Source organism: Podarcis muralis, chromosome 5 (genome assembly GCF_964188315.1).
Source record: "Podarcis muralis chromosome 5, rPodMur119.hap1.1, whole genome shotgun sequence".
Classification (NCBI taxonomy): domain Eukaryota; kingdom Metazoa; phylum Chordata; class Lepidosauria; order Squamata; family Lacertidae; genus Podarcis; species Podarcis muralis.
This window is the reverse complement of record NC_135659.1, coordinates 62,010,213-62,034,648: the sequence shown is the minus strand read 5'-3', so window position 1 is coordinate 62,034,648 and position 24,436 is coordinate 62,010,213. Positions and strand designations below refer to the sequence as shown.

Here is a 24,436-nt window from a genome sequence, read left to right as displayed (position 1 = left end):
GCCCAAGGTCACCCAGCAGCTGCATGTGGAGGAGTGGAGACGCAAACCTGGTTCACCAGATTACGAGTCCACCGCTCTTAACCAGTACACCACACTGGCTCTCAGCGTGCAGGTACTTCAACACAAAGTACAGTGGTACCTCTGATTACGTACTTAATTCGTTCCGGAGGTCCGTTCTTAACCTGAAACTGTTCTTAACCTGAAGGACTACCTTAGCTAATGGGGCCTTCCACTGCCGCCGCGCTGCCACTGAACGATTTCTGTTGTCATCCTGAAGCAAAGTTCTTAACCCGAGGTACTATTTCTGGGTTAGCGGAGTCTGTAACCTGAAGCGTATGTAACCTGAAGCGTATGCAACCCGAGATACCACTGTACCTGCAAATCTTTGGGTTGTCTCCAGCCAAGTAATTTCGTAAGTAGAACAACTTCCACTTACACAACGGAACTTCTGCCAGAGCAGATTTTGCGATATGTGAGGGTGGATGCAAGTTTTGTTGCAGAAGTCATTCCACTCACACAGTGACTTAGTTGACTTCAGCCTGTTGCTCCTTGGCATTTAAATCCACCCCATTTTCTTATTCCCTTGTTGCATGAAGTGGTTCCAGAATCACTTCCATCTTGAATGCCCCCCAAAATATTGCTGCTTGTAGCCACTCAGCAAGCATTTTAAGGAGAGGCCTTGGGAGGGCACTAAAGTCCCCCTAGCAGCCAATCAGAAATGTTAGCAACACACTCGTATCTCAGACACCACTCAAACCGTTGGCTTTGGCAGCAAACCTGACTTCCCTTATCAGCAAAGATACCTTTGAAGTGGTTGGCAGGCTTCCATCCACTGCTCAAACAAATGAGACCCTTCCTCGTATCACAGCCCTGAAAAGGATCTCTTCATCGTGAGATAGGAAGAGAAAAACTTAATTAGATTAAGTCGGACCATATTGCAGGCTTCTTGCAACAGCAGCAGAACTTGACAGCCCAGGCTGAGAACGACAGACATCTGAAAAGCTTAAAAAAAAAACCCCAAATATAAATTGCTTCTGGAAGTTTGGAAGTTAATCATATTACAGACAAACATGCCAGAGCCTGACAGGCAGCATGCCTGCACCATCCTTGTAAGACCTTCCCTTCAAAACAAGAAGAATCTTGCAGGAAGAGACAAGAGGATTTGTTGTGGCCTGCACATCTCTCACTGGAGGGCTGGGCTACCTACTTCCACACATTTCACAGAAAAGTCACAGCTGCTTTTTGCTGTGAAGTGCATAAAAAGGCAGGACCCTTCTTTATGGGATCTGTTGCGATGTCAGGATTCACAGACAATAACTGTGACAGGATGCATCTTCCAGGCTCTGAGAAAATGACCACAGGCTGTGACTGTGCCTCGCGCAGACCTTATCACAGCTACACAGGCCTATGTAGCCAGAAGGGTAGATTATAGTGGCAGGCTTCTCTTCTAACTATCCTTGAAAGGGGGCTTTGCTCCAGCGGGTGCAGAATGCAGCAGCTCATCTCTCGAGTGAAACGCGCCCTTTGCAATTTGTCACAACCCAGCTTCAATTCCAGCGCTTTGTGCATCTGGAAACTATCCCCAAATGAATCAGAATGAGCTTTTCGAATCTGGTAAGCTAGATACAGTGACCAGTCTTCTCCCTTCCAGGATATGTCATCTTTGTCCTCATTTGGAAAATACCTTCTTATGCATGCAACTTTAATTGCACATGGACATTACTTTATATGAAAGCGTGCTATTTATTAAATTTATATGCTGCCCCTCCGCCCAAAAGAGTCCCCGTAGCAAGCACATCTGTGATAAAACAATACAATTAAAAGTAATATAAAAATTCAGCAGGTGTAGACTGTTTTCAGTTAAAGCAGTGTAACAAAAGCACCTGGTCAAATGTAAACAGGCAATGAGTTGTAAACTAGTTTCATGTAAATAGGAGCAGATGCTGTCACACTAAAGCAGTAACTCATATCACAAATGCATGTTTCTCTCCTTTGCTTTCTGCAGATCCACTGCTAGAGGGACTTCTCTTGTGCACATTGCCTATAAATTACAGTTGTACCTTGGATCCTGAACGCCTTGGTACTCAGACATTTTGGCATTCAACTCCGCAAACCCGGAAGTGAGTGTTCCAATTTGCGAACTTTCTTTGGAACCCGAACGTCTGATGGGGCTTCCGCGGCTTCCGATTGGCTGCAGGAACTTCCTGTAGCCAAACAGAAGCTGTGCTTTGGTTTCCGAACGTTTTGGACATCGAACGGACTTCTGGAACAGATTCCGTTCGACTTACAAGGTACGGCTGTACAGGCTTTTCACCACCCCAACGTGGTGGCGTGGGGTTGGAATTCATGCAAAGCCGTACTCCCCGCCCCCCCCCATGGGGGTGGGAGGAAGCCTACATTTTACAGGCAGTGTGTGCAGGGCCAGATTTAGCTGTGATGAGACCCTAAGCTACTGAAGGTAATGGGGCCCTTTATATGTGATATTTAAGGGAGCAGGCTAGCAGGCGGGGTCCATTACTTACATAATAGGAGCCTACACAACACAAAAAACTGTTGCTGTATGTAGGTTTTATTTTATTTGTTTTTTATCTTATATTTTGGAAATGTACATCCAGGTTTTTTTCTTTAATTTTTTTGGGGGCCCCCAAGAGAGTGGGGCCCTAAGCTATAGCTTGTTTAGCTTATATGCAAATCCATCACTAAGTGTGTGTGAGGCCTTCCAGCAGCGGATCTGCATTTTTGCAGAACTGCTGCTGGAGGAATTTGGCCTGTGAGGCTGATCCCGTTAAGGATCTGGCCCGCAAACCCAAAAAAGTTTCTCATCCCTGCATTAAGAGATTTATATACCGATAGTAACACCCTGAACAATTCCCGGTAGCAAACTAGAATTAGTGCAGATCACTGGGTGCAGTTGTAATATGCTGACAGGCTTTCACTCCTGTCAGCAATCATGCTGCAGCATTTTACACAAACTGCAGCTTCCAAATTAAGTGTGAGCGAAGCACCATATTGTATTAATCCCCTTTGGAAGGTACCAATGCCTGAATCACTGTGGTCAAGCTGTCCCAGTCCAGGAACAGTCAAAACTGTCTTAACAGTCAAAGCCTGGTAAGTGAAAGGCACTCCTAGCCATTGAGGCCACTTGGGCTTCCAGGGACAATGCTGAATCCTGCAGCACCCCCAGGCTGCTCCTTCAGAGGGAGTGCAATCCCATCCGGAACAGGCAACCAGCTAATTTCTGGGACCCAAGAGCCACTTGCCCACAGAGGACAGCTAATTTTCGCCTTGTGTGACATGCATCTTGATATTTTTCTTCACCTTGGATTGCTCTTAGATCACTGAATCATAGAGTTGGAAGGGACTAAGAGGGGCATCTAGTCCAACCCCCTGCAATGCAGGAATCTTTTGCCCAAGGTCTGGCTCAAACCCACAACCCTGAGATTGTCTCATGCTCTACCACCTGAGCAAACTTTTGGAAATGCGTTAGGGCACAGATACCCGTAACACTGAAAATTGTGATCAGTTGACTTCTGCAAATAGCCCCTAGGTAAACAATTAAAATGCTTTATTTGCAGCCACACTCACCCAGTGGCTGCAAAAGCATGGAACTCTTGTTACAAATATCAACATTGTTTGTGTGCTGGATTTGAAGTATACAATCTTGCAACAACAACAAAATGAAGTTGGAACAAATTGCAATTTAATGTCTAGTCCATTTGCAAAACAGCTGGAAATCAACTATCTTATTTCCCTTGAATAATATCTGAAGGGGTTATTTTTTTAAATAACAGCTGCTTTCAGACATTTAGATGGCATGTAGCAAGTACAATTATACATACTAAATGAAGCACTTCGAAATGGTGCGGTACCTACAGTGCTGCTTCCTTTCATAATTCTACATTTAGACACTGGCTATTTGCTGGTTAACAAATCTGCCCCTTAAGCGCTTTGATATTTGGGCTTTATCAGTAGTCTTGTGCTAGTTCACACTTGTCAGGTTGATTGGGATGCAGGAAATTGAGAGAGCTTTCCAGCAAAGAGCACAATCACCAGTGGCTCTGGGTTCAGTCACAAACTATTTCCATTCCGCATATCACATGTCAGTCTGAGAAAGGTTCCCCCGGAGGGACTGGTGCAAAGAATTATGTGCTTGTGACACATAGCAAGCATAAAGAGAGTTAACAGAAGAAACTATCCTGGCATTTGACCAACTTGGCAAACCTGTTATCTGGATACTAAATTCTAACAAGTAACAGCTCCTGTCTTTGCAAAACCTGAGGCAAAACAACAGAGCTCTGCTTGTGGAAAACAAACCAAGATATTTTTTTTTTACGTGCCATTTCAAATCATGTTATCTATATTAATTTTCTATTCCTATAGTAGGCTACTTCACTGTTGTACTGTTTCTTAGCAATGTAACTATTAGCTTCCTTCCAGTCCACCATTTCATGCTTTATAAAAAAAAAAAAATAGTAGGAGAGGGAGGGTAATTCAATTTTCCCTACTAGACCTAACTTGGGGGGGGGGGGGCTAGACTAGCCTTCTCCAACTTGATACCTTCCAGATTTTTTTTTTAAAAACTATTGCTCCTATTGTCCCTGACCACTGGCCAGGCTAGCCAGAGCTGCTGGGAATTGGAGTGCAACAACATATGAGCAGTGCCCAGTAGGGAAGGCTGCCCTAGAATGCACTGCAGTGCAGGGCAACCTATACAGAAGCGTCTGGCAGGTTGCAGAGGTGCAAATTGGTGGCATCATGAGCAGCCCCAACACTGCCCAACCTCACAGCACAGTTCAGAAGTAGCTGTTCAGAAGTAACTGGACCTCATCTCCTTAGCTTCTGCACAGTGTTGGCCAACAGAGCTTTCAATAGCACGTTGCCACTACTGCCAGAGAAAATGCACAAGCTGTATGCAGATTTTTCAATAGGGAGGATTTAAGCAAAGACTTAAACCCAAGAAAGCATGCACTGGATTGTAGTCTGAGTCATTCATTTTTCCATACAATATGTATTTCAGTCCTCGGATCTTGAACACCTCAGTTTCAGAACGTTTCGGCTCCTGAACACTGAAAACCCAGAAGTAAATGTTCCGGTTTTCGAATGTTTTTTGGAAGCCAAACACCCAACGGGGCTTCCACTGTGTGCAGGAAACTCCTGCAACCAATCGGAAGCCGTGCCTCGGTTGTTGAACATTTCAGAAGCTGAACAGGCTTCTGGAACAGATTACGTTCGACAACCGAGGTTTGACTAACTAATAAGAGTGTAGCCAAAGAATGCCATTTTACTTTGAATGGCAGCTACACAGTTAAAACTACAGAAGTCTTTGTGGAAGTGTAGGCAAAGTTAAAGAAATAATTAAACTTGATTTATTTGCTACTTTTTTATTTTAGCTATCCTCCAAGATGCTCAAGGTGGCAAATATCATTCTCCCAAGTGAGGCTAAGACATAATGACTGCTCCAATATCACCTAGTCAATTGATGTAGTGTTTTGAACCCAGGTCTCCCTGGTCCTGGTCCAGTGCTCTTAACCCAGGGGTGGGGGTCAAGGGATAATGGGAGGTGGGTCCAACAACATCTGGAGAGCCACAGGTTCTCCATCCCTGCTCTAACCAACAATGCACATAGATGTCTGATCACTAAATTACAGTGAAATTAACCAATGCTTCCAGCCAAGCGACTGTGTTATATTAGAACACCTTCCCAAAGAAATCCTTTGTGCTTGCCAGCCAGCCAATTTGTTTTTCATGTTGTCCTCAAGAGTATAATGTAGAAACATTACTTATCCGCCACGAAGATTAAGGGAAACTAAAGGGTCCCTGTTACTCAATAATCCCTTCTAAGTACTTAATCAATGATAATTTAATTAGCAAAAAGTTTCAGAAGGTCAAATAAAGCTGTTACTTTCACATTACTTGGAAACAAATGGTACTGCCATCTCTGCTTCAGGAGCACCACACAAATACAGGCATTTCAGAATGTAAAATGAACACATTGGCCTGAAGGGTGCTAGACATACCCTTAAACATTCCTGATAGGATTACAGGGCAATGCAATGCCTTTAAGTATCCTCTGCTACTAGGGTTTTTGAATAATTGTGCTATTTGTAACTTCCCCCCCCTGTATTTGTTTATTGTTATTTTAGTTCTTTTTTCTGGTTAGCCAGCTTCAACTTTTTAGAAAAGGCAGGATTGTGCATGTTTAAACCAAAAAAATAAAGAAGTATCAGGTAGCGCACATACCCATAGGCAGTGACTTCATAAACACTGTCACACCATACCTAGCCATATTTAATAAATGCAAGGGATAATCCATTTAATTCCCTTTTTTACCTTTTAAAATGAAGCAATGATAAGGGGAAGTAGTTTTGGAGAAGTCTGTATCCCTGCTCAGCGCCCTGCTTTGTAAAAAGCTATTTCACCACTGCCACGATTACATTTTATAGAAAAGGAGCGCTCTGCCTGATTATAAAACATGTATAATAGTCACAGAGAGGTCCTGGCCACAAAGTATTGCCTACTGGGTGCAATAGGCTGACTCCGAAAGCCACTTGCATTTGAGAAGCACAGCAGGACACCAATGGAAGAAATTACACTATTGTAATCTTGATTCTCTTGTGGTAGGAGGCTGCTGTTAGGGTAACCCTTGCTCACTTAGGATTCTGCCAGGATAAGTATCTCAAATGCTCGGGTCCTAAACCATTTGGGCCTTTAAAAAGATCAAAACCAGCGCTTTGAATTGAGCCCAGAAGCTAATTAGTAACTCAATGGAAAACAGAACATCTGAGTGACATGTTTGACCTATGTGCCCAAATCAACAGCCTGCTAGCTTCATACTGGATCAACTATAATTTCCAACCAGTCTTTAGACGCAGCTCCACATACAGCACATAACAGTAATCTAATTCAGATGCAACGAGGGGACAAATTCACTTGTGTTATGTCACCAAAAGCCATCTCTGTAGCTATGAAATAATGCATGTAGCAATAAAAGCATTACCTTTTTGAAAAGTCGCCCAGAGTCCTCACTGACTTGAACAAACCGAGGGATGATGTTGTTCAGGTAGATGTCACTTAAGGTGGTGTGGTCCCTGCTCTCCCGCTTCACCTGGTTTAAAAGGAGGTTCCAGCAATTGACAGGTGAAAGAACATTCTGATCCTTCCTGCAGGGAAAGCAGAACCAAAATATTATTTTTATCCTCATCTTTTTTCATAGGAGAGGCAAAGGTGATGCAATGCAATATATTGAACTTTTCTAATGTACCATCGTATAGTAATAATGTATATGTACTATGAAACATTGAAGTTTTCAAAATGCAAAAATTGAGGCAGTTATCAGGAATTAAAGCACAACTTTTACAACAATTTACCATTCCAGTTGCTGGAAACTATGGGAGGGGAGATTGCTTTTGTGCTCATGTTGTGATCCCTGGCTTCTCACAGGCATCTGGACGGCCAATGTAAGTAAAAAATACTGGACTAGGTGGGCCATTGGCCTGATCCAGCAGGCTATTTGTATGTTCTTATGTACACAACCTGCTGCTGCCATGAGTGCTGGAAGGAAGACCGCTCCCTGCTACAAGGCCCATTTTCACCTGGCCCAGACTCACCCTGAGCAGCTAAAAGCTCCTGGGAGTCCACTGGGACATTGATAGAACAACTCTTGGGTTGGGGCAACTGGCTAAAATGTTTTAAAAGTTTTAAACAGTTCTAATTTTGGTTCCTCTGTTTCATTTTTGTTAGGTTGTTGATGGTTAAATGTTTAGTTGGAGTTGGCAGTTACTTTAATTTGGGTATAACTGTAAACTGTTGTTATTGTTATTTTTATTGTTAATTGGTTTTTATTGATGCATTGGTTTGTTTGTTGCTTGTATAAGATATCTTGTTTTGTAATGTTTGATGTTTTGTTGTTTTATATGTTGTAAGCAGCCCAGAGTGGCTAAGGAAACTCAGCCTGATGGGCGGAAGATATAGAGATATAGATGATAGATATAGATAGATACAGATATGTAGATATAGATATAGATATAAAACCTATTTAAAGACTATTGTTCTATGTTATTTATACATGATTTTTCACCAGAAAGGTCTTAAATTAGTTCCCAGTGATGATAAAACCCAACCTAAGATTGCACTGTAAGCCACTAAACCCTGCAAAATTAAGCCAAGTAAGATAAAAATACAATAAAATTTAAAATATTGTTTCATTCTGTTTCGGAACGATCATCTTCAGGTTGAAGTATCACTAAAGATCCCGATGGCTTTGCTAGCAGTCTCTTTCCACCGATCTGTACAAACCAGATTTCAACAAGATCATATCCGTAAATCAACCCTAGTAGAGAAATATTAGATGACATGCTGAGAGAAAGCTACAGGTCTGCTACTTGAGGACCTTGTGAACTGTAGCCTTCCAGAAACTGAATGTTCAATATCAGGGAACAGAAAGCAGGGCGGTAACTTTCTCAGAACAATGACCACAATCACTTCTCCTCAGAGCAGCCACGAGGCGCATCTCACGGCAGGATGTTTAACAAATGCTCACCAACTCACCATTTATCCTTACAGCAAAGTATTAATAAAAATAACAGGGCTTTTAAATACAACACACCACTGGCCTGTATAAATAAACAACTTTCCTGGGCTCTCTTAGGACACTATGATTCTTTTTCTTTGAAAGGAGAATGGCTGCATAGCACCTTACAATAATCTATACTGAATTTTTCAAAAACAACAGCTATAACATTGAAATAGACTTACATAGTCTCAAAAGCTCTCACTCTATTCTCCTGTAACATGTTCTCCTCATTGCTACGGCCTCCAAAAAAAGCTTAGCAGAAAAGCACACAAATGAAGATTAGGACCAAACTGTGGGAGGCAGTGGAAGACAGGAGTGCCTGGTGTGCTCTGATCCATGGGGTCACGAAGAGTTGGACACGACTAAACGACTAAACAACAACAACAACAACAACAACAACAACAACAACAACAACAACAACTCACTTATCTAGGAGCCCATTTAGACACTAGGTCAAGACCCTTTTAATTTTCAGTTACAAAAATTAAATGACGACAGAGTGGGGAATAAGTCCAATCCTCTCCCATTTGCCGTCACTTATTAGTGAGACAACCACAGTCGTAGTGGGGATCTGATTCAGAACATGGGGTTTTTTGACCAAAAGTCCATAGTCCACCCTGGCATCCATGGATTATAAGAGGTGCAATTCACAGCAAGGGTCAAGCAGCAGCCAAGGGTGAATGCTGTCTATAATGGAGACCAGTGATATCTTCTCCCCAAGGTGCTTAAGACAAAATCAAACGCAAGACTGTGCATGTTCTGTGTTCCTCTCACCCATCAAAATTCTGCACAAATGAAGCCTCAGTTCATTGATGGGGTTGCGTTATGCAAAGTTAGTAAGTGTACATATATATCTTGCAACATTTTCTTTCTTTCAAGAGAAGTTTTTCCATCCACTCTCTATAATAATATAATATATTATATTCTCTCCATGTCCTGCATGATTATCTTGTCTCTTCTGACTTGCCTTTTCTCTAAACCAGGGGTGGCCAACTCCCAAGAGACTGCGATCTACTCACAGTGTTAAAAACTTGCAGTGATCTACCCGCTTTTTTGGGGTTCAGGTCAAAGTTGCTGAGCTTTATTTTAGGAAGGGGGAAGGCCCATGGGGGGGGCAGCACGGCAAAAATGTTGAGCTTTTTTAGGGGAGCCAAACTTGTTAAGCTTTTTTGGGGGGAGACAGTGATCTACCAATGATCTACCACAGACATCCAGTGATCTACTGGTAGATCACAATCTACCTGTTGGACGTGCCTGCTCTAAACTAAAAAGTCCCAAATGCTGAAACCTTTCCTCACACAGGGAAGTCATTCCATCCCCTTAATCATTTGGGGGCTCTATTCCTGTCCCTTGGAAAGGCCCAAGGCTGGTCCGGGCAGCCCAGTCATTCAAGGTCTTCTGTGCCACCATAAGGGCGAAAAACTCACTTTCCTAAAATTAAAGCAGAGGTTTGAAAGATGCCACTTTATGCATGCACAGCAAATGTGTAGAAAACATATAACCCTGTAAGTAGGCAAAGAAAAATGGGTAGGGAGAACTCAGTGTAAAAAGCAGGAGGAAGGATGCAAACACTCATGAGGGTAAAGGAGTAGCTAGACTGTAGGCAACAGGGATGAAGGGCTGCTAAAAGTAAAAAAAGGAGCAAATGGGGACTGGGATGCAGGGCACATCAGGGGACTCTGTAGCAGACTTGGAATAATCCAGGGATTAAGGGGATATTTGTAGTGCTGAAAGAACAGCCTCTGCTTTTGGATTCGTTCAGCAACTATAAGCAGGTGTTATAAAAATCACTGAGAATACAGGATCTTTACTGGATTATTCCAAGGCAGCTACAAGAAGTAGTTCAAGGCAATTATTTTTTCCAAAGGGTTATCTGAATGGTATGATCATCTCGGTTTTTAAGTATGATTGGGGTTTAAATGTCTGTGCAAGCGGAGATTTTTTTGTACGCAAATGAGTTTGCTTTACTATCCAGAGAACCAGAACATACTTAGGATAATGTGCAATAGAAAGAGATTTTGATAAACCTATTAATATGCTTTCTTATTGTTAGAATTCTTATATTCAAACTTATCATTATTTCCTTAGTAAAGCAGAAACCTAGAATTAGCCATGATTTTGTAAATAATTAAGTTGGAATCATAGAACTGTAGCATTTGAAGGGACCCCAAGGGTCATTTAGTCCAACTTCCTGCAATGCAGGAATCTCAACTAGATCATACATGACCGATGGCCATCCAACCTCTGCTTAAACAATAAGCCACCTTTAGCTCTGCTTTATACTCTGAATTTATTTTCCCTTCTAGAAAGCAAAAAACAAAAGAACATATCTCAGGAGGCTGTGGGCAGTTGTGAGAAAAAAATCCATGTAGGTTGTTGAAGAATAAAATCCTTATTTTGTTCAACATCCTGAGACCTCATTTTGGATGCGCTTCAGTTTTTACATTTCTTCTTCTCTTTCTTGAAAACCAACACATAAGCAGTGGGGCCACCACAGATGTAACTGTGAACTATGGGTTTAAGGCAGGGGTAGGCAAACTAAGGCCCAGGGGCCGGATCCGACCCAATCGCCTTCTAAATGCGGCCTGCGGACAGTCCGGGAATCAGCGTGTTTTTACATGAGTAGAATGTGTGCTTTTATTTTAAAATGCATCTCTGGGTTATTTGCGTTCATATTTTTTGTCAAAATATAGTCCAGCCCACCACATGGTCTGAGGGATGGTGGACTGGCCCATGGCTGAAAAAGGTTGCTGACCCCTGGTTTAAGGATTGGGTCAAATGATTTCATACTTCCCTTTCCTCTCTGACTCACCAACAAGAAAATGCTCTTGGTTCCTCCTCCCACATTTCCCATTCTGGTTTTGCAGCACCATCTGACTACTGGTAACTCTGGTTTGGGGTAATCTTAAAGTTCAATTCAGGATCTGGGCAAATCCTGCAGTCCGTTCATAATCAACATTCCTAAACAACTATCTGAATTTTAGAAGACATCTGAAGGCAGCCCTGTTTAGGGAAGCTTTTAATATGTGATGAATTCTTGTATTTTAATATTTTGCTGGAAGCAAAATACATACATACGGGGTATGTATGTATGTATGTATGTATGGATGGATGGATGGATGGATAGATAGATAGATAGATAAAAATAATTATTACCCTAAGCCATGAATAATGACAGATCTACAATTTTTCACTGGCCTTGCACACCAAGCCAAATAAATAAATAAAGTGCAATCACTAGGCCCCTTCCCCACCTGTCAAGTCCTTCTAGCTTCTGTTAATGGAAAAAGCTTAGGTGGAACTAAGGCCTGCTGGTTTGGCCCTTCATGACTAAGCCTCTCTGAGGGCCTTGGCCATGCAGCTGCCAAACAGTCCTTGGCCGTCCTCTCAGCTCTTGAGCTAGAGGGTTGTCAGGGATCTGCAACAGACAATTTTATCTGTCTAGCTTTGAAGTTAAGAAGAAAGTCAGCTACTCATCCCACTTTTTGGAGGGCTGTGTTGCACTTGAGTGGCAAGCAGATATGCTGAAGCCTGTTTAAAGGCAGGTTCCTTCTCTGGAAGTTGTGGTCTTCATCTGCTGTTGCTGCCATCTTTGTTATTCTACGCATGCGCTAAATATGCACATTTGTGCGGAGAGGGGCGTTTAAGGCTGCCTGCCAGCTGAAGAACCCTTTTTCTACACATACTACTTTGAAAAGATACTGCAACCTGTCAGCAACAAAAACTATGGAGGAGGCTAGGTATTACAAACACAAGATGTATACTGCCTTGCTAAAACAAGAGCAGTAACTCAGATAATAGCAGGTGGGAAGGTCACCTACAAGTCTCAATGAACTGTGCTAGTGTGGTGTTGTGGTTAGCGTGCTGGACTAGAAATGGGAGACAAGAGTTCAAATCCCCACTCAGCCACAAAGCTCGCTGTGCGAGCCTAGGCCAGTCACTGCCTCTCAGCCTAGTCTTCCTCACAGGGTTGTTGTGAGGCAAAAATTGAGCGGAGGTGAAGTATGTAAACCCCCTTGAGCTCTGTAAAAGGAGCTGTCATCAGACAACTTCCCAGGAGATTGTATTTCTGATTTTCTAACTTGCCTAGATTACTTAGTTTCCTTTTATCATTTGTTTACATGCACTCTTTTTTCCACTGTATTGTGTAATACTTGGAAGGGACAATAATAAAAATATTGTTTTAAGCCAGACTATGGCAGGAATGTTTCCAACAGCTGTAGAATTCACTTTAAAGCTCATCTGGAATTAAACAGAGGAGGGTGTTTCTCCCCACGAAAGCAAGCCACACAAAATCTTCCTTTTAAAAACGGGAAAGGGGGTGGGAAGAGAACAGTTGGGCATCCAAATCAGAGGACACAATTATCAAACAGGCTGATTCATCCTAAAGATCATGAGGATAGCTGGCAACACACACTTCCACTGGCGCACAGCCATGCTTTCTGGTAATACAGAAAGTATGAAACTCATTTGCGGGGTTGCCTTCTTTGCATACGGACGGGGCACGCCACATGTAGAAGCCTCTGGCTCAAGAGAAGAAAAGAGTCTTCCACAACTCAATATAGAAAGAACACCCAGCGAGTCTTCCCACTCCTGACTAAAAGCAGATAAAGAGCGGGTAGCTGCCAATTCAGCAATTACAAAACTATTACAAAAGACCATTGAGCACAGTGTTCTTGATTAGGGATCAAATATTCCACCAGATATTTCTCAAATGTCCCAACTCAGCATTTCCAAATGGTTCGTCAGGAACCATTTGTGCTGCATGGGAAGCTGTAGTGGGGGCATCAGCGGGGGATGTGGGAGATGCAGAGAGCCCCCCCCCCCCATGTTCTGCTTCCAGGACAGGTTACAGGCAGGTCCAATGTGTGCTGATGGCACCAGAAATATAGCAGCAAAGGTGGACTAATTCTCAAGACCACACTATTTACAACTCAGCTAGAACTGATATGATAAATGGCAGGGGTAGATCATAACTCCTCTCCTCTACAATTCCAATCCTGGCCTTGCTAGTTGGAGTTGATGGTTATTGGAGTTCAATGACATGTGGAGGACCACAGGTTTCTCACAGCTGGTATACTAGTGGACTAGGACCATTGACACCTGGGTTTAAATCCCTGCATGGGTGTGAAGCATATTTGGTGTTTATGGACTCATTACACTCTCTCTCTCTCTCTCATTCTAATCCAGCAGTTCTCAACCTGTGGGTCCCCAGATGTTGTTGGACTACAACTCCCAGCTTCCCTGAGCTCTGGCCTTGCTGGCTAGGGGTGATGGGAGTTGTCGTTCAACAACATCTGGGGACCCACAGGTTGAGAAAGGCTGTAATCCAACTCATAAGGTTACTATAATGATAAAATAGAGGGGCATATCCTCCTGATCTTTTCAGAAGGGAGCTAAGGTAAACATGTATAAAGAACAACAAATAGTTTGCACCTCTGAACCAGTATAAAATGTTCACACATGCATACACAAAAAGATAGCAGTTCCTCTACTACATGCACAGAATAACCAGCTTCATAAGCAAAGATTCATAATTCTTCTTCTGTGTATTTTACTTCATGTTTCAGCTTCTAGGATATATTTTCCACTATGATGCAAATGCAGCACCATCTTCCTGATGGAATAGGATGCAGTCCCAAAAAACAAATCCCTTATTCCATTGTCAGAAGATAACAGAAGTTTCCTGCCAGAAAAACGCTGTTAACTTTCCTAGAAATGTTAAGAATACAGATTACTGTTGACTTCCATTGTTCTTTCCATAGACGGGGAGGGCGAAGCGGGCGGGGGGGGGGAGAGAGAAAGATTGGATCTGTAGTAAGAAACAGATTATAGTTTCATTTAAAGAACAAAACACAAGAATGGCACTTTCAAAGCAGCTGATCTGGCAGAGTTTCTTGCCCTGTGAAAAGTATCACAGGAAATGACTGAAGTTTGCAATCTGGATTGTTTCAAGGTTCAGTGTGTAAGGGAAGTGAGAGAGCCAGGGTGAAGCAAAAACTACTACTTAGCTTTGCTTGCCAAGGAAAGCCAGCACGTACAAGAGGGGGAAATGTTCACATTCCCTGGACTTGTGTATGTATGCTGCTACAACAGACAAAAGCCAACAAAAGGATCAAAAGGCAGCACTCCTCAAACTTGACAATAAGCTGGCTGGGACACACAGGCTCTTTCTTCTTATATAAAAATAGCAAGAGGTCTGCCAGTCTAATGGACTGTACTTATGCTACTCCATAAAGTTTACAGGCTTCGCATTTCTTTAGCCACCTGGCTATGCATTTTCACATGACACTGTGCTAGTGCAAAAGAGCTCGCATGGGGTCATCTTACAGCAAGTGGTCGATCTGCTCCAATACAACCATGGTCAGGATCTATTTTAGCTGCTGTAACATCACAGGCGGATTAAGCAGCCTGGGGCTATACAATCAAGAATTAAGGGAAACTGGGAACACTTGGGAAGTTGCCTATATGCTGTGGGCTTTCAAATAATACGTTCCTTGGTGCAAATTGAGTGGAACAGCCATTGGGTGCTGTAATGGTTCTAGGGGTTGCTTGTGTGTAAATCAACGCCACCCTTGGCTGGTTGCCTGAATGAACCCTTTCTGTCTGGACAGCCACACGCCCGTGGCTGTCTCAATCGCTGGCAGAATCCGTTAGTGGGTATTTCTTGAACTTCTTCCAGCAAAGAAGCTCTTTGACGCCTAGTCTCCGCCTACTTTCTCTGCGCGGAAGCCTTCTGCGCAGGGAGGGCGTGGGCATCGGAGGACCCGTGCTCTCCCCACTGGTTCCCGGCGAGGAGTCTTGGAGCCACCTCGCCGATTCCCCCATCTGCCCCCCTTCTCCACTGGTGTTACGCTGATTTCCTTCCCCAGAAGATGTGCTGCTTCTCTCCCTCCCGGGACGCTCTTCGGAATCCCTCTGGAGCCCTCCCTCTCCCTCTGGCTCCGATGGCAGTTCCCTGACAGGTACCAACACCAACATTTTTGTGTGTATAAAATCCACTTGTTTCTTTTTAGTGTCAGGAACAGAGACTCTTAGTAGCACTATGTGCTCCTGAAGCTCATCTTATGCCTACCCTACCAAGACCAGCAGGGCCTTTAGTGTGATTGTGCCTGCCCCTTGGAATATGCTTCCAAGGACCCTCAGTCAGGCACCTGCAGTATTGGCATTTAGGTGCCTGCTTAAAAGTAATCCTTGCCAAACTCGGCACAAGGGTCCATTTATTAATTTTGTATGCTGCCCCACCCTTCATCTGTAGATCTCGGGGCAGTTCAAAGCATAAAGATACAAGATAAATACACAAAATACATAATAAAAACAAGAGCAAAACAAAACAATAGCACTCCTCCCTTCTCCCCCCCCCCAAGTTGGAAGCATTTAATATGATATATAAATAAAGTACCATATTTTTCTGTCTATAAGAGGCTCCCATGTATAAGACGCCCCATATTTTGGGGGATTCAGATTTAAGAAAATGGCCTTGGCACTATCCACATATAAGACACCCCCAAATTTTTGACATAATTTATTGGGGGGGGGGGACCTAGTCTTATACACAGAAAAATACAGTGTGTGTATAATATATATATATATGCAGGTTTTGGTGTCCTCGGGTGTCTTCCCGTGTAAAAGTTGGGGTGTCTAGGCGACGTTTCGACGAGGTCTCACTCGTCATCTTCAGGCTGGTGCTTTCGGCTTCTTGTTACTGGAACAGAGCAGGATCTCAGTGTTTGAGTTCCTATAAATACTGTTGAGGAGGTGTGGCCTCTAATGTTCTGGGCAGAGAGGAAGTTCCCAGGCTAGTGTGCCTTTTCTTCTTTTGTTTCTTAATTACTTGAGGGATATCTTGAGTGATTTCTTGAGTTGTATCCTGAGTACCACTTAGGTGGGTCATTAGGTGTGGATTAGTTGCTAAAGCCTTTGTGTCTTGACCTCTTGAACTTTGTGAAGAGTTTTTCTGAGAAGATGGTTGTACTGCATTTTGTTGTGCTCTGGCTTGGCTTCGTGTATAGGGGCGAGCTGTGGTTTTGTGGTCTGTGCCAGCCAGATCTGTGTAGGGATTGCAGGGGGGTGCAGCATCCGGAGGTGCCACCATGGTTTGGCTACTGGATGGTATCTGTAATTCATCTGTGGAGAGGGTCTGGGTTTGGGTCTGGTGTGGTTGATTGGTGATGGCGTTCTGTGTGCCTCTGGCTCTGGTGTCAGTTTTTGTGGGGAGGGCTAATTTCCAGATGTCTGGCAAGCGGGATGTGTCGTCACGCTTGTTCATGTTGTGAGGGTGTTTCTCTATCTCGATGGCTTCCATGATTATTCTCTTGTGGTGATGTTCCATGTTAAAGAGCAATTTGGAATCTGCAAAATTAATTTCGTGTCCTGTTTCTTTCATGTGTTGGAAAAGAGAGGAAGTTTTTTCTTCTTTTTTGACGGCATTCTTGTGTTCTGCGATACGTGCATTTATTCGTCTGTTAGTTTGTCCAATGTATGTGGCTGGGCAGACTTTGCAGGGTATTTCATAGACCCCTTGGTTTTCCAACTGGATTTTATCCTTGGGGTTTCTGAGGATATTGGCTATTTTTTGGTTGGTGCAAAAGGCTGTTTTGATATTGTGTTTATGGAGGATTTTGCTAATTTTATCTGTAGTGCCCTTGATATAAGGAAGGAGGGCCATGCCATTGTTTTCTTCTGTGTCTTGGTTTTTGGGGGGTGTTTCTTTTTGGATTAGCTTCGTAACCCTGTTTTGCTGGTATCCATTGGCAATTAACACATTTGAGAGATTCTGTAACTCAGTTGTCAAGTGGTTTTTGTCAGCCAGGCGTTTGGTTCTGGAGATGAGAGTCTTGGCTACGGAGTTTATTTGTGCAGGGTGGTGGTGTGATTGTGCATGTAAGTAGCGGTTGGTGTGTGTTTTTTTCCGGTAGATAGTGTGTCCTAGGGAGCCATCAGGTTTTTTGTAGATTAGGACGTCAAGGAAGGGAAGTTGGTTGTTGGCTTCTATTTCCATAGTGAATTGTATTTTGGGGTGTAGGCTGTTGAGATGTGTGAGGAAGCTATCCAGTTTTTCCTTCCCGTGTGGCCAAATTACAAAGGTGTCGTCAACATATCTGAGCCAAAGTTTGGGTTTGTGTTCTGACTTGTCTAAGGCATTGGTTTCAAAGTGTTCCATGTACAGGTTTGCGATGACCGGTGAGAGGGGTGATCCCATAGGTGCTCCTTCTATCTGTTTGTATCTTTGTCCATTGTGGATGAAGTACGTGTTGGTTAGGCAGTGCTTGGTCAGGTCCAAGATGTATTCGGGGGGATTGTATTTGTTTTGAATGGCTGTCAAGGCTTCATTAATGGGCACTTGTGTGAAGAGAGATACAACATCGAAGCTCACAAGTAGGTCATATATATATAGAGAGAGAGAGTATACTGTATACATGTGTAATATATACATGTATAATATATATATATATGCAGGTTTTGGTGTCCTCGGGTGTCTTCCCGTGTAAAAGTTGGGGTGTCTAGGCGACGTTTCGACGAGGTCTCACTCGTCATCTTCAGGCTGGTGCTTTCGGCTTCTTGTTACTGGAACAGAGCAGGATCTCAGTGTTTGAGTTCCTATAAATACTGTTGAAGGTGTGGTGTATAGCCTCCAATGTTCTGGGCAGAGAGGAGGTTCCCAGGCTAGTGTGCCTTTTCTTCTTTTGTTCCTTAATTACTTGAGGGATATCTTGAGTGATTTCTTGAGTGATATCCTGAATCCCACTTAGGTGGGTCATTAGGTGTGGATTAGTTGCTCAAGCCTTTGTGTCTTGAACTCTTGAACTTTGTGAAGAGTTTTTCTGAGAAGATGGCTGTACTGCATTTGGTTGTGCTCTGGCTTGGCTTCGTGTATAGGGGCGAGCTGTGGTTTTGTGGCCTGTGCCAGCCAGATCTGTGTAGGGGTTGCGGGGGGGTGCAGCATCCGGAGGTGCCACCATGGTTTGGCTACTGGATGGTGTCTGTAATTTATCTGTGGAGAGGGTCTGGGTTTGGGTCTGGTGTGGTTGATTGGTGATGGCGTTCTGTGTGCCTCTGGATCTGGTGTCAGATTTTGTGGGGAGGGCTAATTTCCAGATGTCTGGCAAGCGGGATGTGTCGTCACGCTTGTTCATGTTGTGAGGGTGTTTCTCTATCTCGATGGCTTCCATGATTATTCTCTTGTGGTGATGTTCCATGTTAAAGAGCAATTTGGAATCTGCAAAATTAATTTCGTGTCCTGTTTCTTTCATGTGTTGGAAAAGAGAGGAAGTTTTTTCTTCTTTTTTGACGGCATTCTTGTGTTCTGCGATACGTGCATTTATTCGTCTGTTTGTTTGTCCAATGTACGTGGCTGGGCAGACTTTGCAGGGTATTTCATAGACCCCTTGGTTTTCCAACTGGATTTTATCCTTGGGGTTTCTGAGGATATTGGCTATTTTTTGGTTGGTGCAAAAGGCTGTTTTGATATTGTGTTTATGGAGGATTTTGCTAATTTTATCTGTAGTGCCCTTGATATAAGGAAGGAGGGCCATGCCATTGTTTTCTTCTGTGTCTTGGTTTTTGGGGGGTGTTTCTTTTTGGATTAGCTTCGTAACCCTGTTTTGCTGGTATCCATTGGCAATTAACACATTTGAGAGATTCTGTAACTCAGTTGTCAAGTGGTCTTCGTCAGCCAGGCGTTTGGTTCTGGAGATGAGAGTCTTGGCTACGGAGTTTATTTGTGCAGGGTGGTGGTGTGATTGTGCATGTAAGTAGCGGTTGGTGTGTGTTTTTTTCCGGTAGATAGTGTGTCCTAGGGAGCCATCAGGTTTTTTGTAGATTAGGACGTCAAGGAAGGGAAGTTGGTTGTTGGCTTCTATTTCCATAGTGAATTGTATTTTGGGGTGTAGGCTGTTGAGATGTGTGAGGAAGCTATCCAGTTTTTCCTTCCCGTGTGGCCAAATTACAAAGGTGTCGTCAACATATCTGAGCCAAAGTTTGGGTTTGTGTTCTGACTTGTCTAAAGCATTGGTTTCAAAGTGTTCCATGTACAGGTTAGCGATGACCGGTGAGAGGGGTGATCCCATAGGTGCTCCTTCTATCTGTTTGTATCTTTGTCCATTGTGGATGAAGTACGTGTTGGTTAGGCAGTGGTTGGTCAGGTCCAAGATGTATTCGGGGGGATTGTATTTGTTTTGAATGGCTGTCAAGGCTTCATTAATGGGCACTTGTGTGAAGAGAGATACAACATCGAAGCTCACAAGTAGGTCATTGGGTTGTAGGTTTTGCTTCTTTATTGTTTCTATGAACTGGAAGGAGTTTGGAACGTGTGAAGAGATGGATTCTGCATAGGGCTGAAGTTGCTTGGCGAGAAATTTAGCGAGATTTTGTAGAGGTGAGCCTATGGAGCTGACTATTGGTCTGAGTGGTGTTCCTTCTTTGTGTATCTTGGGGAGGCCGTAGAGTTTGGGGCATCTGGATGATTTTTCTCTGGGGATGATTCTTAGCTGGATTTCTTCACTGATAGGAGAGGCTTTTATTTTGGATTTGGTGGTTTTTTCCAGATAGGTGGTGGGATCTGTTTTTATAGGTTGGTAGGTAGGGTCTTGGAGTAGATTTGATAGTTTTGCTTGGTAGTCCGATGTGTTCATCACAACAGTGGCATTACCTTTGTCTGCTGGGAGAATGACTATGTTGTTGTCTTTCCTCAGGTTGGTGAGTGCTTTCTGTTCTTCTTTGTGTAAATTGCTTCTGGGTGGTTTGCTGGAGCAGAGGATGTTGGTGACTTCAAGTCTGATTTTATTGGCTTCATCTGGGTTGATTTTGGTTAGGCTAGCTTCGACTCCGCATATGATGTTTTCCGTGGGGATGCGTCTCGGGGCGACTGCAAAGTTGAAGCCTTTGGAGAGTACTTTGGTTTCAGTTGAGGTGAGGATCCTGTCTGATATGATAACAACTAGCCGTCTGGAGAGCTGAAACGGAGACCTCACACAAGACAGACACACACACCAACAAACTCCACAAACTAGAGAAACGCCAGAAGCCCAGCCACCCTCCACAACAACCCATGAAACAAACAGTACATATCACTGCAAAGTTGAAGCCTTTGGAGAGTACTTTGGTTTCAGTTGAGGTGAGGATCCTGTCTGATATGTTATGTACTGTTTGTTTCATGGGTTGTTGTGGAGGGTGGCTGGGCTTCTGGCGTTTCTCTAGTTTGTGGAGTTTGTTGGTGTGTGTGTCTGTCTTGTGTGAGGTCTCCGTTTCAGCTCTCCAGACGGCTAGATCCAGAGGCACACAGAACGCCATCACCAATCAACCACACCAGACCCAAACCCAGACCCTCTCCACAGATAAATTACAGACACCATCCAGTAGCCAAACCATGGTGGCACCTCCGGATGCTGCACCCCCCCGCAACCCCTACACAGATCTGGCTGGCACAGGCCACAAAACCACAGCTCGCCCCTATACACGAAGCCAAGCCAGAGCACAACCAAATGCAGTACAGCCATCTTCTCAGAAAAACTCTTCACAAAGTTCAAGAGTTCAAGACACAAAGGCTTGAGCAACTAATCCACACCTAATGACCCACCTAAGTGGGATTCAGGATATCACTCAAGAAATCACTCAAGATATCCCTCAAGTAATTAAGGAACAAAAGAAGAAAAGGCACACTAGCCTGGGAACCTCCTCTCTGCCCAGAACATTGGAGGCTATACACCACACCTTCAACAGTATTTATAGGAACTCAAACACTGAGATCCTGCTCTGTTCCAGTAACAAGAAGCCGAAAGCACCAGCCTGAAGATGACGAGTGAGACCTCGTCGAAACGTCGCCTAGACACCCCAACTTTTACACGGGAAGACACCCGAGGACACCAAAACCTGCATTCCTGTACCCGTGAAAATCTACGAAAGCATATATATATATATATATATATATATATATATATATATATATATATGCAGGTTTTGGTGTCCTCGGGTGTCTTCCCGTGTAAAAGTTGGGGTGTCTAGGCGACGTTTCGACGAGGTCTCACTCGTCATCTTCAGGCTGGTGCTTTCGGCTTCTTGTTACTGGAACAGAGCAGGATCTCAGTGTTTGAGTTCCTATAAATACTGTTGAGGAGGTGTGGCCTCTAATGTTCTGGGCAGAGAGGAAGTTCCCAGGCTAGTGTGCCTTTTCTTCTTTTGTTTCTTAATTACTTGAGGGATATCTTGAGTGATTTCTTGAGTTGTATCCTGAGTACCACTTAGGTGGGTCATTAGGTGTGGATTAGTTGCTAAAGCCTTTGTGTCTTGACCTCTTGAACTTTGTGAAGAGTTTTTCTGAGAAGATGGTTGTACTGCATTTTGTTTTGCTCTGGCTTGGCTTCGTGTATAGGGGCGAGCTGTGGTTTTGGTCCAGTAGCCAAACCATGGTGGCACCTCCGGATGCTGCACCCCCCTGCAATCCCTACACAGATCTGGCTGGCACAGACCACAAAACCACAGCTCGCCCCTATACACGAAGCCAAGCCAGAGCACAACTAAGTTCAGTACAGCCATCTTCTCAGAAAAACTCTTCACAAAGTTCAAGAGTTCAAGACACAAAGGCTTGAGCAACTAATCCACACCTAATGACCCACCTAAGTGGGATTCAGGATATCACTCAAGAAATCACTCAAGATATCCCTCAAGTAATTAAGGAACAAAAGAAGAAAAGGCACACTAGCCTGGGAACCTCCTCTCTGCCCAGAACATTGGAGGCTATACACCACACCTTCAACAGTATTTATAGGAACTCAAACACTGAGATCCTGCTCTGTTCCAGTAACAAGAAGCCGAAAGCACCAGCCTGAAGATGACGAGTGAGACCTCGTCGAAACGTCGCCTAGACACCCCAACTTTTACACGGGAAGACACCCGAGGACACCAAAACCTGCATTCCTGTACCCGTGAAAATCTACGAAAGCAAATATATATATATGTATATATAATATATAATATAAATATATAAAGTAACTGACAAGCAAGTATTGTGTCCTGGGTTTATTGAAGAAGGGGCAGGGTGCAAATATAAATAGTACAATTGATACTACACATGGTAGCCTGAAATACACGCAGAATCCTCAAAAAATGGCCACAAGAGGCGGCTGGAAGCTGTGCTCTGACTATGCTTCTGAAATTCTCAGGAGCACCTGTCAGAGACAGAATATGTTTTGCGCTCTTTAAACATTATTTGGGAAATCCGTTAATATCCCATAGAAAGGAGTTTTAGATAATATTTACAGATCAGAAACCTTTCCTTCTAAAACATCGAAAGAGCAGTTCTGTATTCCCATTGTGCTCTCAGAGAAGTGTTTTTTTTTTCTTCTTTGCAAAACAAGCTAGACATTTTAATAGCTTTAAAACGTCACATACTAGAGCTGGAAGAAAGGAATATAATCCCCAACCCACACAAAGCAAGAATGAGGATGGCAGAAGTTTCATTCAAATTTCAACAACACAAGAGGCACCGCATGGGAGTAGAGTTATAAAAATCACTCCTATTTGGGAAACGAAACAAGGCAGGATTTTTTTGATATATATTTTTAAAGCTCTCCAAGAACCCACACAGCACTCACCATCTCATTTTTGGCCAGAGTTTTTAGGACAGAGTAGGGGACTCTTGAGCTGAGCTCGTTTGGAACATCTTACCTCATGTGCCTTAAGGGATTTACATTGTATTTGATGATCTAATCAAAGAATGGGTTAGAACAAACAATGTTAACACTGACCTTGATACCAGATGTTCTGAGAATGCAACCTGTTAATAAAACCAGAATAACTTTGCACATACATAAATGGCATGACGAAGATTCAGAGTGTCAGCATTAGCAGGTAAGGGAAATCATGCAGCTTCCTTGGGTCAAGGACACTAAAATGTGAAGTCCTAAGTCCACCTTCTAGGGCAGCGCGTGCTATCTGGGACTGATGGGAACTCCAGTCCAAATTTCAAAAGCTTGGCACAAGTTTGTGACCTTTTGGTTGATCCTAATTGAGCGATTACCTAATTGTGGATTTCAGTTATTTTTCTTATGGACCAATACAGCTAACTTTACTACCTCATTCCCACTCTGGCCCATTTATGAATGTTTCCAAAACATCAAGTGGCCCATGCACTCCAATTCAGGCTAGAGACAGAACCGAGACTCTGTTAAATGTTGTACAGTTGTACCTTGGATCCCGAATGCCTTGCAAGTTGAACGCTTTGGCTCCCAAACACTGCAAACCCGGAAGTGAGTGTTCTGGTTTGCAAACTTTCTTTGGAACCCAAACGTCCAACGCAGCTTCCGCTACTTCCAATTGGCTGCAGGAGCTTCCTGCAGCCAATCAGAAGCTGCGCCTTGGCTTCCACACGTTTTGGAAGTCGAACGGACTTCCGGAAAGGATTCCGTTCGACTTCCGAGCTACGACTTTATTTCCAGAATGTCACGGAGGAACTGCTTTTGTTTCTTAGTCCTAACAGCCCTCAACACAGTCTGAAAAGCCATTTTAGCACCCAGCAGGGACTAATCTAATTATGTCTGCACCACAACTGCTGGAATCCATTTTAAGATTGTTTCCATCTGCTGATGTCATGCCAGCTTTCCCCTTCTCCTTACTTCTCCACCCCCTGTTTTAACACCTGGCTTGAGTGAAGCTTTCTGGAAAGCTCCAATACTTATTTACTGCTTTGTGACATTTTTCAAGGGTCCTTATAAAGGTATTTCCCTATTGTGTGCTTTGGATCCCTTCCCCCTGAAGGACCAAGCAGGCTATCTTTAGCTTCTGCAGGCATTCATCCTGAACACACAAGGGCAAAAAGTATGCAGGGGGCTGGCTTTGCTCCCAATGTCCTCACATGCACTTGCCCCA

General features: G+C 43.5%; 1 protein-coding gene across 5 annotated transcripts in view; it reads right to left on the bottom strand.

Annotated features, from left to right (window-relative positions):
• Nucleotides 1-24,436, bottom strand: part of SRGAP2 (SLIT-ROBO Rho GTPase activating protein 2) — a 200,742-nt gene that overhangs the window by 101,214 nt on the left and 75,092 nt on the right. For all 5 annotated transcript variants that reach the window (XM_077929020.1, XM_028734363.2, XM_028734362.2 and 2 more), the window contains one exon: nucleotides 6,998-7,160. Coding sequence is in view for 4 of the 5 variants with exons in the window: in XM_028734363.2 (XP_028590196.2) it covers nucleotides 6,998-7,160 (163 nt within the window). In the remaining variant the exon portion in view is untranslated. The remainder of the gene's footprint in view (nucleotides 1-6,997; nucleotides 7,161-24,436) is intronic.